The 12,908-nt window shown below is 39.1% G+C and overlaps 1 protein-coding gene across 2 annotated transcripts in view; it reads right to left on the bottom strand.

The window, feature by feature from the left end:
• The window catches only part of GRM1 (glutamate metabotropic receptor 1), a 318,335-nt gene extending 306,373 nt beyond the window's left edge, over nt 1-11,962 (bottom strand). For both annotated transcript variants that reach the window (XM_045843367.1, XM_045843368.1), the window contains exon 1: nt 11,263-11,962. In XM_045843367.1, coding sequence (XP_045699323.1) covers nt 11,263-11,962 — 700 coding nt within the window. The remainder of the gene's footprint in view (nt 1-11,262) is intronic.
• Between the last annotated feature and the right edge of the window lie 946 nt (nt 11,963-12,908).

Raw genomic sequence — 12,908 nt, 5'->3', positions numbered from 1 at the left:
TTGAGCTTCCTCTTAAGCAAAGAGAAAAATGGAAAACACAATACTCTCATTACCAATTAAGATGAAACATGTCAGTTTTTCAAGCGAGATAAACAGTTTTATAGTATTGAAATCTAAAAATATTTTTTAACAATGGGCCTATATACAAGGGGCACTGGACAACATAATAGGCAATTATTAACAAAAATATGAAAAAAGTCAGGTATGTAGTTAGTTATGCTACCTTGTTGTTAATGATCTCATAGAAGATACTCTTAAATATCAGTTCCTCACCAGGCCTTGTGACAAAAGCTGGGTAAAGGATAATTCTGGGCTATCATCTCTGGTGAGCGCCTGGTATCCTATGGAATTAATTAAAGAAACATCCCGGTGCTCGGGACATCAGGCCGGCAGGCGGCCAAGTTAATGAACTGCTATGAAAGCTGAGACTTCTCATTTGTTGATGGAGCTGTACACTGTTCGAGAAAATATCAGTATACTATGAACTGACCTAGTAGATCTATATGGTTTCCAATCTCATTTAGACTCCTTGAATATTTGCTCTATTTATATTTGACCAGACCATCTCCCTTTCCAAGCCCCTCATTGAATAATTGAGAAAACAAAGGCTACCAAATGTTATTTTCAAACCTCTTTTCTCCTCTTCCCCAAACTCATCACCACCCAAAGGAAAGCCTTCTCCTATTCAAGCATGTCCCATTGTTTTCATGTTATCTCCTCTCCCTTGGCAATCTCATCCGCTGTTGTGGTTTTAATCACAGCTCTTTGCTGATAAATCTCAAATTGACCTTCCTTTCCAGATCTTTGACCTATGGGATCTCTCAACTTCATTATTTCTCAGGTACCTCAAATTCAACCAGTCTAAAATTCCTGTTACCGTGATCTGTGCTTCCTCTTTAATCCCTGTTTTGGTTCTACGAAATGGAAACCTGACAGTCACCCTCAACTTCTCTTTCTTTTTGAATCTTAGAGCCAATCAGTCACTAAACCCTAATTTCCTTACTAAATGTCTGTCAAATCCATTCTTTCCTTTCCATCCCCATTGACACTTGACTAAATTGAGTATTAAATTGACCTTTTTTTCACCATTCCCACAATCATCAATGGCCTGTCAACTTGGGTCTTAGCTTCGAATCTGATTCTTTTCTTTAATCTCTCCTCTCCAAAGTTCCCTTTCTAAAATATGAGGATAAATCTATCATGTTTCTTCACTGTTCAAAATTCCTCAGTGGATCACAATGCTTATAAAATAGAGTCTAAATTCCTTGGCTTGACAAGATTGCCCCTTAGTAGCCTAGACCTTTTCCTTTTTGGGTTGGTTTTTCCCCACTGTTCATCCCTGAATATACATTTCAGAGTTAGTGCTCTATTTAGAGCTCATTCCGCATTCTTTGTTTTCTCTGTGAGGACTTGTACTCACACTCTGTCCTCTACATCCTCCTCTTATTCCTCGAATGGAGTGAACATCAAATGTCACCTCCTTTCAGAGGCTTCTATGAGTTTGCATCACTTCTTTTCCTGTTCCAGAGAGAGCCAGGCACATTTCTCATGTATCTCTCTAAGGCATATCTATTCCTATGGTTACATTTATCAAACTGACGGGTAATCATTAGGCAGTAAACTTTCTTGATAGAGGGATTACAGTTCATCTATGTCTGGTCATCAGTAACTATAGCAGAGAGTCTGGCCCACGGAAGGTGCTCACTAAACATTTATTTAGTTAAGATAGAGTTCTGAACTGGAATAGAATAACAACAAAAAGTGATAAAAGAAAAAAAGATAGAGGTCTGAATATATCTTCTTCCTTACCAACAGAGTAATAATACCTGTTGAACAAAAAGTGAAAACATAGTAGTATATTTATTTGGGAAAAGAGGCTATTATTTGTTTATGCTAAGTTGTTCCCGCTGTTCCAATATCCTTTTACTACCTTTTAAATTCTATTGTAAATAGTTTCTCCTTTTGAACCTACTGTCAGCAATTTGTTTATTGATTTTTTTTGTTCTACTCTTTATAACATATGAATTTAAAAATGTGTTAGGACACCACAGAGAACAGACGGAACTGCCTCAGAGTGTCCAGCAATAACTGGAGAATAAGCTGTCCAGCCAGAGAGCTTTCACTCAGGGCCACGTGCTGTGGGTGCCATTGTCATTAAAGGAGAGGATGGGAACCTAAATGTGCCGTTCAAACTAGCAAATATGCAACATACACATCTCTTTTCACTTGCACACCCTTGCCCCAGAACTTCTATATTTATTTCTTGCAGGCCCACCTAGAGTGCGGACACATTAATTAAGGCTAGAATAGCCTGACAACAATGAAAACACCTTACATTTCTCTAACTTTATGCACAGTTCCATATAATCTTATTGTTACAGTAAACGTAATGGCCTGTTTTTGTACACTTCACCCTGATGGCTCTCTAAGCTTGGCTAACTCCCTTAACCCTTTGGGTCAATCTTACCCCTGACCCCTGAAATTCAGCCTTAACCATTCTTTTCTAATGTTTTATCCTCACCCACCACACAGCACCCTGGTTGTAGAGGGGACACCACAAGGCTCTCTGAGCAAAGTGATCTGCCATTCCGGACCTCCATGCCCTCACAGGGATTCACCAACCCAGCCACTCTTTCATTTAAAAAAAAAGGTGCTCCTTTCTGATCTTCACTTTTCTACATGGACAGGGCTGGGGGAAAATGACAAACATTATCTCCCCAACTAGAGCATCATGTGGAATAGCCACTTTAAGTTGGAAGTTCATTTTCTCTGAAAAAGGAGCTTTATTACAATCTGGTAGCAAGCACAAAGGTGAGGGTAGAGTTGCTCAGATCTACAGCAGAAATTAGATTAAGTAAGAAAATGTCTTTTTCCAGACTTCCCAGAGAAATATGGAGAGCAGGTAAATTGAGAGTGGAAGTGGATGAGAAGAGGCTTCTACTGTTAAAAGGGTTTTTGGTGTTTATAAGTTCAGAGACAGAACAGCTCTCGACCCTGTCAAGATGCCAGACCATGATCAGAGTAGGCAGGTTGTTGAAGAGGAGGCAAAGGACACAGAACTGAGATGAATGAACTATGAGGATAGGTATCCATGGATCACACACTTGAACGCTAAAAGCACCCAAATGTATGGCAAGGGTTGACCCAAAAAGGAAGACTGCCAGCAATAAGAATGCATGTTCAGTGACAGAGAGTCTCTTGGAAGCTGCTAAATGCCTGCAGCAAAGTTGGGAAGAATATAGTTGAGCAGTTGATAAAACTTCACAGGGGAGAGGAATGCATGAGGGTGGATCATGTAATTAAAAACCAACCAACCAACCTTGGTTTAAGAAAGCATCTAACAGAAAGTGGTACTAGTCCCTGCCTTTGCTACTAATGAATATTATGGTCTTGGGCAAGTCATTTTTATTTCCCTGGGCCCTTGTTTTCTCATTTGCAACATGAGAAAGCTTTCTAAAACCTATGGCAAGTGCTGCACTTTTATTTTAACCATAAATTTTATTTTTATCTCATGTTACTAGATTTTAGGTTAAAAAAAACTATACTTGATTAGAGTGATTTCATGAATTTGCTCAATACTCATCAGTTAAGGAGGGCTAACACCTTAAGAATTCCTCTCTTTGGTGACAGTTTAACAAAAGCAGATGAAAGCGAGTTACACATACCATCTCCTTGTTCTCTGACACACTGCTGGTAAGTAAAACATATGGTAAGAATTATGATTCACATTTTACAAATAAAACCAAGATGAAAAAAGAGTATTTCCCAAAGTCTTTTGTGCATTTATTTTAAAAAGTGAACAAATGTACTTTTTGTAACCCATGAGCCTGTAATTACCTATACAGTTCTGTACTTCTTCCAACAGACTAGGGGACCCTTGAAGATAATAATAATAAAAGTACTACTACTGATAATAGTTATTATTCTTTTCATTTACATGACCTTAGCACCTAGACTAGAGTCTGACACATAACAGACATGTGTGTTTGTCAGTGAATAAATGGTTACATCTTCATTAGAAAGCAAAACAAATTACATGGTGATGCCCAGAACTGCCCCCCAAAATAATTTTGTATTTCAATTGACAGTTAAGGCTGATTATCTGAATCCTTCAAATAATTGCTTTGACTTTTCAATTTGTTGGCCAGAAAGTGACTAAAATAGATGATCTTAAAATTGATAAATGGGGATCTCTGATCACCAAGTTTCTGCGTAAGCCAATAAATTCTCTTCATAAAAACATCAATGCTATATTTGGTAACATAATGCCTTAAGTCTGAGACTCAAGAAAATTAAAATGATAATTTTTCATTTATACTAGGATGTAAAATGCTGTAGACATAGAGAACAATCAGGGGTAAAAAGTAAGTAGAACTTGCACACATAAATTACATGAATGTTTCCACATAAAATTTAAAACCTAATGGTAGCTCTTTGATGGATAAGACAGCACATCACTTTGACAAGGCTTCCCGTCTCAGCTTGACTCTGGTTTCCAACTACAGCTTCCCTGAAAACTGACAGCCTTCTCCTACTGAGATATTGCTTGCAGTCTAGTATCAGAACAGTGTGCACTATGAGTTGTTTTGCAGTGGTTGTAAGGTGCTCATTAAACCATTCTGTCCTCACCTATGGCTTCCCAGTCCTCTGTGGTCTTACTAAAGGTCCTGGAAATATGGCTTCTGAAAAATCTTTTTATGATGACACCAGCCCAGCCACTGTCCAGAGACTTGTTAAAAAGCCATAAAACAGTCATTGTGTATTAGCTCCATAGATTGCTAGGAGAGAAAAAAATTAGTGCCTGAAGAAGAATGGCAGCTGGCAAGCCACACGATAGAAACATAAAATAGAAGCTGCCACCACGATCTACCCCACGCAGACCATTTGTTCCCAGGCAAATGAAGTCACGGAGTGAGTGATGGTAGGGCAAAAGAATTCAGAAAGTTCAAGCTCTCTCGTAACAATGAAGTTGTCTCTGCCCTCATCTTTGCCTTTCACCTCAATCCTTTTCACATAGTAGCTCTTTATGAAATATCAATGATATAATTGAGGAAATGGGCTTAATAAGTCTAGACAATATAGGATAAAATAAATATAAAAACTCAAAAGTATGGCAATCTGGGGTCATTTGTGGTAGAAATAAATAGCTTTATATTTTTCAACTGCTTCAATATTATCACTACACCCCAGCACATGTAATAGTTGAGATCCATAATGACTGCTTTACGTATGCAAGAAAAGTATCTATTAAGTTCAGCAATCTTTTTTTTTCACTTTTTTATAAAGATTTTATGTATTTATTTTTAGAGAGGGAAGGGAGGGAGATAGAGAGAGAGAGAGAAACATCAATGTGCGGTTGCTGGGGGCCGTGGCCTGCAACCCAGGCATGTACCCTGGCTGGGAATCGAACCTGCGACACTTTGGTTCAGAGCCTGTGCTCAATCCACTGAGCTACACCAGCCAGGCGGAAGCAATCTCTTTTAAAGAAGTTAGTAAACTATATGGCATAGTTTGCAAAAATCACCTTGTAAAATGCTTAAATGGTAAAAGGTTGGAGTTTAGAGAGACCAGCTCTCAAGTTTCCTGGTAAGTCAGTTAGAGAATCACGATTCTGGGTAAACGATGTTTACTTGGAGGTGAACACTTTTTTTTTATTGCAAATATAGAATCTCACAACTGTCTTTGGCTTTTCTTTTGTCCACACACCCACCTTTGCTAACAATGTATGTGCTCTTAGCCAAAGTTCACATCAAATTGAACATATCAACTCTAAGTCCGTGCTGTTTAAACCTAGAGATCATGGTTTGGAAACCAACTTATCACAGGTCTATAAAGTGCACCAAAATCCTCCTGTTGCTCCAGAATTGCAACACTGAAGGTAGCTGCAACCCTTTTTGTCCCTAACTCTGCTGCGACTAATTCTCCTGTAAAATGTTCCTTTGGAACACCTTTTACTCTTCACAATTACTTTAATAAGCCAGGACTTAGAATTTCACAATAAGTACCCTTTTCAAAGTTAGTTTTCCCCCTCCTCATTTAATGTACCTCCCTTACACATTTTAGTAAGAGTTCACTCTCTTCTAATTATCTTTGAATCACATCAAACTCTGCTTGGACATATCATTATTGAAACTAAAACTTGACACATGCTTCAAGATTCTCCATTAATTTGCCTTTCATATCAATAAAGAGTCATAAAGTCACAGATTATAAGCACCCATATTTGAGTTAATATCTTCATTATTAGTTCCTAGCCTACACTCACCACTCCAGCCAAGCAGACCTGCTTATTTTATCCCCAATGGGGATATTCTTACTATAGTTTCTAACTTTTAAAAATTCCATAGTTAAAAAATTTAATCAAAATTCCTCTTTCTCTAGCATCTTTCTAGCTCATTATACTCACCAATATTCCTTTCAGTATTCCCTAAATCAGATAAAGTCATGTTTTTAAATGCTTACATTGCAATAATTCATTTTTACTTGTTTTTATTTGTTTTACATGTGTCCATTAACTACACTCCCTTTAGAATGTAAAGTACTTAGTAACTAAAAACAAGTTTTCAAATTTCTTGTATGCCATGTTTGGCATAGTGAATTTTCATTAGAATTGAATATCTGTTGTGAGGGCTTTTAATTTAAATTTCATTTATTATTTATTTATTCATTTATTTGGAAAGAGGTACAAAAAGTAATGGAAAATCATACTGCCAAGGGAATTCCTAGCAGACTAAACGACCATCAGAGTTAGCCAGGGAGTAGTCTGCTGCTGATGGGCTATGGGACTTTACACTTGACCCTCTCTTGCTCAGCTTTAATGTATATAATTAAATCCTGAGAACACAAGGCTGGAAAGCTGAGGTGAAGTAAAATCTCAGAACTTAATGATAAGGCAGTTTTAAGCTAATAATTTAATATTTAAAAGGAAATAAAAAACAAAGTCTTGCTCTTAGATGATGATGATGGTGATAATAATTGTTCAAGCATAAAAATAAGGAGATATGGCCTAGTAGCAGCCCATATTTAAAAAAGAACTTATGGATAATCATTGGTCTAAGATCTACTTCAGTTGTCTATGATGATGAAGAAACTAAAAACCTAAGTATTGGGGTGAGGGAATTGATGAGGTATGGCATGAGAGAGAGAAGATTCATTGGTGCAAGTATCATATGGAAGAGGAATGACTCCCAGTAGCTGATGGAGAATTGGTCAAAATTTCAGGGAGATAGTTCATTATGTAGCAAAACTTACTAATGGTCAGGTGAAAATCTGCTTCTGAATGTAAGTCCTATATCCTTCCCCTCTCACTAGAAACCCAAGTCACAATTTAGAAACTCAGAGCAAATGGGAACTACTTCTTAGCAAAGATGGAATAATAGTGTTTTAAGTATTTTTAACTGATTGGCATAAACAACTTTTCAAAGTACTCCAATCCCTTATTTTGTGATAAAATGCAATAATTTATTAAGATAACTTACTGTAAAACAGGTTTCAATCAAGCTAAGAAAGTTACTGGTGCATAAATAGGAAAAATATTTATTAGAAATAAAATTCTTATATGTGGTTGCATTAGCTAAAGTCATAGTTAACCAAGAGTATTTTTGACTTAAAAGGATTTTCCTCTGATGCCATTAGACTTTTTAAGTAAGTTTTTATGTCAAATAGTAAAAAAATACTTCTCAGAAGAAAATGATTGGATTTTGAAAAGAAACCCAAACAAGCCAATTGCATATAAAATGTAAGCAAATGTCAAAAAAAGGTGCACCACAATGCAAACAATTGTAAACAAAAGGGCACTTTATAGTGGACATTTTCAAAGGAGAAATAACATCATTAAAACCTTTATCATATCAATACTCATCAGATACTACAAGGCAAAATATTAAGAGAGAAAACCTTAAAATGATTGAAAATGTACCCAATTCCTCAAAAAACTTTTTGATGCTACAAATTCAAAGGATATTTTTTGTGGGACTTGTCCAAAGCTCTGAATTTAATAAACTAGAATTATTTTCAAGTACTGTTTTTTACAGTCCTTCAGAATGATAAATTTGATGTTTGGTAGGGAATGTGCATTTTACCAGAAGGGTAGAATACAGTGTCCTTGGCTAGGATGTCCTTCACAGAAGAAGGACATGTTTGTACTGTGTGTTTAGCATATTTAAAGACACACATTCCAGGTGAGCAGCTTGCTCCAAAGCACATTCAATTTTTATTTGTGGGTAAAGCTATATTGATTTAGTATCTGCACCCTTTGGCAGATCTTATTTCAATATTGTCCACAAGAACCAATCTGAAAAAAATTCTAGGCAGCCTACTGCAGGTAAATTTTATGTCAGATAACCTTGACAGTTGTCATGACCAGAAGACAAGTGTAAAACAAATGACATGCCAGAAGATTTGAAAGTATGCAAAAAATATATATAACAACTGAATTCTAGCAGGTTAAAAAGGAAAACCAGAAAATACCTCCAAGCTCAACTTTGACATGAATGAAATAATACAGGGATAGAAAAACAACTGGGCATTCAAGGGACAGGGTTGCTCCATTTATCACTTTAAAGTGACTCTACATCAAAAGTAATTCTAAAAATAAAGTAGACTAGTCTAGTCACTTAGTTATGTTGATGTAAACTGTACTAAACTAACTTCTAGTAAAAGAAATGGTGATGGTAAATTGACTAGAGAATGGCTCATTTGGGAAGGAGAGGTGAAGGTCACTGGAGGTTCCAGAATTTCTAAGATCCAAGTGGCTAATATCCAGACAAACTGACTTCTTCCCTGAATGTGCCCAGATGGCAGAGATAACACTGATATGTGGTCTTTGCTGTTTTTTGACAGGGAATGTCACCAGTAGGTGACCCCATCGGCCTGAAAGCAGGAAAATTACTAAATGATGCAAGAAAATGCCTGCAGGCAAGTATACCATGGGGTCCCTGAGAAACAAGAGGGCAGAACCTTAGGAAAAACAAATTTTCATTTGGAGGTTACACAAAGCAGGCTGTGATATTTCTTTGCAGACAGAAAAAATAAAAGCAATTTAGTTTCCACAGATATTAGGTCTAATAAGAAAAGAAACAAATTCTCTTTAAGGAAAATAAGACATCATATATAAAAGGCGAGGCAAATGGCATGATCTCATGGTAATATAACAGTCACCAAAATGAGATCTATGATCTATGAACACAATCTAGTCTGGAATCAACTACTATAATAGTATAGAGACATTATCTCTCCACACAACACCAGTCAGAAGACAGAAAGTAAATGAAGTCCAAACTAATGCAAGGGTGAAATTTTAATATAAGCCCTTCCTCAACAGAATTGGCAAACACAAGTCCAATTAATTTTTCAAAAATATAATTCTAGTTTTCAGAAGGCAACCCACTATTAACAATTATTTTTAGCAAAGTTATGAAACTGGAAAACAGACTGAAGAAGGAAAGGGATCTTTTCTCAACTCTTCTCCATTCCCCAAAATGAGATGATAATAAAGTATGGGAAATAAAACTACTATATAAAAGTAAGGAAGTATTACTTCCTCTTGAAGGAGTAAATTACACTTCTAAAATCTATAATCAATTACTTTAGTTGAATGAAGGGAGAATTATTAAATATTTAATTAAACCACATTCAATCTAGATTTCTCATTCCCTTAGAGATCGCTTTAATACTGATAATTAACAATTTCTAACTTGTGTTTTCAAGATGTTTTATCTAAGCACTAGAGGAAACTATATTAAACATTAAAATATAGGGGATTAACATATGAACTTAAACTGCCATCTCAGAAAAGTAATGAAATTTTTGCTGATGAAAAGGTATGCCGTTCACTAGTAAAAGTCAAGATTGAAAAACATGAGTCAGTTGTTGAAAGTCACCATATTGCAGCAGAAATTTTTTTTCCAAAAGCAAAGTCTGAATTTATAATGCATAATTCTACATTATTTTTGAACGTTTGTTGTGAAAACTCTGTTCGTTTTCTAAAGCATCAGTTTCCATTAACAATAACCATATAACCACATCAGTGGGAATGATTATCAATTTCTATCATCAGACTTCATGCTCATAACTGAATGTCATGTGACTGTTACAAGACTGTGAAATCATGCCGATTGACTTTCTTTTGATAATTTTATATTAAGAAATATGAATGCAGCAATCCCCTGAAGACCCTCTTCGTATGCCAGTGCATACATGTGAATTGTCCTAGACATGAATGTAAAACGAGGGTCTCGTTTTTTTCATAAATGTAACAAGGGAGTTAAGAACAGGTGACTCAAAACTCTCCCTTTATCCAAAAATTTATATATGAGGAGAATAAAGAAACTCTTTACATAAAGAAGTTCTTTGAGAATTCATGTCTGTAAGACTCTACATATCCAAGCCATTTTAAACTGGATATCTACTATCCTCTCATTTGTAATTTATAAGTGGCCTAACTTTAAATTCTAATGACCAAAGCCATTGTGTTAAAAGAAGAAGACTAGAAACCAAAACTCAAATTCAAGAGGTCATCAGTGCTGTTTGTCATAAAACAAGCTCATTCTGGGGGGTGGGGGGGAGTACTGAGGACATATGGACAATCTTAACATATGTATTAGGAAGAAAATAAATAAATGTTTTAAATTATTTACTTTTCCTTTGAATCTAGGCACCCCAGATTTAAAATATAAGTATCTGATATACTGGGGAGATGACTGCATTAATCCACCATTCATAGGTAAGTCTTGTGTGTGTAAAAGGGGGCACATTAGGACAAAGAAGCAGCTTCAGCTGTTCAAAATAAGATAAAGCTTTCAGTCCCAGTTCAGGGGACAGAGATTTTTTTTGGGGGGTGGGGGGCGGGATGGGTGGTATCTAATCACTCACATTGGATTATTCTGTTAAACTAAGAAAATTAGAGCCAATCATTTAAGAATAGGATGCCACATTGGGCAAATAAGCCTTCCAAACACAAACTCAGAAAATGAGGGCTAACAAGCATGTAAATACAAAATCTACAGTAGGACACTGTTCATGGAGAGTTTGGCATCTTTTAGGCTCCTGCTCTCCCCAGAAACACGATGGGACACTTTTCTTAAACTATAAATATACCAGAATGGGAATAAAAGGCAACACCTGCGTGGACGTGTGCTGAGAAGGGCAAAGTCTGTTCCCCACAGACCTAGAAATAAACAGGGAAGACGCTATGATCCCGAGTACACATCATGCAATGTCCTGAATTTCTCGGCACCTTTTTACCCCAGATGCAATGCCTACCTTCCGTGTGGACTGCAGAGACATAGGTCCAATTGTAACGCTTGACTATATCAAGCATCGCCCTTGCCTGCAAAGTGTCAGAAGGGACAACCCTCAGGAAGTATTTGTACAAAGTTTTGTCACTCAGGTCGATACTTGTGGCGGAATATGCAATCTGGGGGATGTCAAAGAGCTGGAGCAGGTTCTGCACTTGAATGGCAACAGAGCTGGAGCCCGGGCCGATCACACCGGCAATGGGCTTCTTAGTCCTGCCTGGGGGGAGGGACTGCCCGTCAGGCAGGCACCGGTTGAGTCCATCCTTCTCATCTCGAATGGAAATCAAGGAGTCCCTGATGAACTCGATGCTCTGCTCCAGAGCCACGGATGAGTGCCAGCAGGAGTCCCGGATCTCACTGCCCAGGGTGATGTTGGGCAGGAGGACCGGATCCGCGTTGATCTTATCCAGCGTGTGGAACATAGCCTCCACCCTCTGGATGCCGTACTGCTCCCTGATCTCCCCGCACTTCCTCTCGGGCACCTTCTCCGCGGGCGGCTGGTGGTGCACTGAGAAGAGCGCCCCAATGATGACATCTCCGTCCATTCTGGCCACCGAGCGCTGAGATGAGGCTCCGGCCAGCAACACTTTCCTGCCGGGGCTTCTGGGGAGAAGGGACATCTCCAAAAATATCGCTGGGAAGAAAACCAACAGAAGCCGGACCATCGTGGTGAGGACGCGGTCCACAGCCCTCCAGCCACGTTTCCACGGAAGTCCCGCCAGCCGGCTGTGGGCGCGCACCGCGGGGCGGCCCCACGCCTGTGTCTCCCGGCTCAGTCCCCCTCGCCAACACCGCTCCTCCAACGCTGTCGCCGCCTGCACCACCGCCTCCTTCCTCTCCGCCTCCTGCCGCTGGTCCTCCACGACCACCTCCGCTCCCAGGAGGCGTTTCTAGGGGGATGCAAGTCCTCCTTCACCTGCGCACCGAGGCAAACTGTTCAAGGGTACAGTGGACGTCCTGGTCACGGCGGTGAGCAGGAAGCTGCGGACAAGAGAGGACAAAAATCAAAGCTCCGTTATCACCTGTGTCAAAACTCAGGGGTCAGTGATGTTAATAGCTGCCCGGTCCAGCTCATTTCAGCACATCACGATATCGGCTGGAGAGCTTGGGAGGCGGCTCTGGTCCAGGTGGAAGGTGCTGGGTCCCGTGGCCGGAGCCCTCGTCGGTCCCGGGAGGCGCGGAGCCCGACGACCCGCCCCCTCCTCCCGCCACAAGTCCCTTCCCAGTCCCCAGGGCACAGCACGCTGACTGATTTGAGATGGGGGAGGGAGACAGGGGAGAGGGAGCTAGATCTCTCACCCTAAGAGAACTTTCGGGGTTTGAAAAGATCAACTTTTTCCCAGAAGAAATTTGGAAACTCCTAATGAAGCGCTACTTCAAAATGAACGCGAACAAAGAATGCACCTTTTTACTTTAGTCTGAGGGGTTGCAGAGACCCTAACGGACAACCCAAGTAGTAAATATAAATGTGCCAGCTTGAGGAACTCCATCTTAGTTACTAAGGCAATGCCTGGTAGTCGCTGCACGTCGGAGTTCGGTACGCCCCCCTCCTAACCGCCTCCCGACAAGTCAGGTTTACAGTAGAGGGTGAGGGAGAAGGGTGCACCTAAG

This window comes from Phyllostomus hastatus, unplaced genomic scaffold (assembly GCF_019186645.2).
Source record: "Phyllostomus hastatus isolate PE091 unplaced genomic scaffold, TTU_PhHast_1.1 phas_contig_40, whole genome shotgun sequence".
NCBI lineage: Eukaryota > Metazoa > Chordata > Mammalia > Chiroptera > Phyllostomidae > Phyllostomus > Phyllostomus hastatus.
The sequence above is the reverse complement of the archived record's forward strand: the minus strand, read 5'-3'. Positions and strand labels throughout refer to the sequence as shown.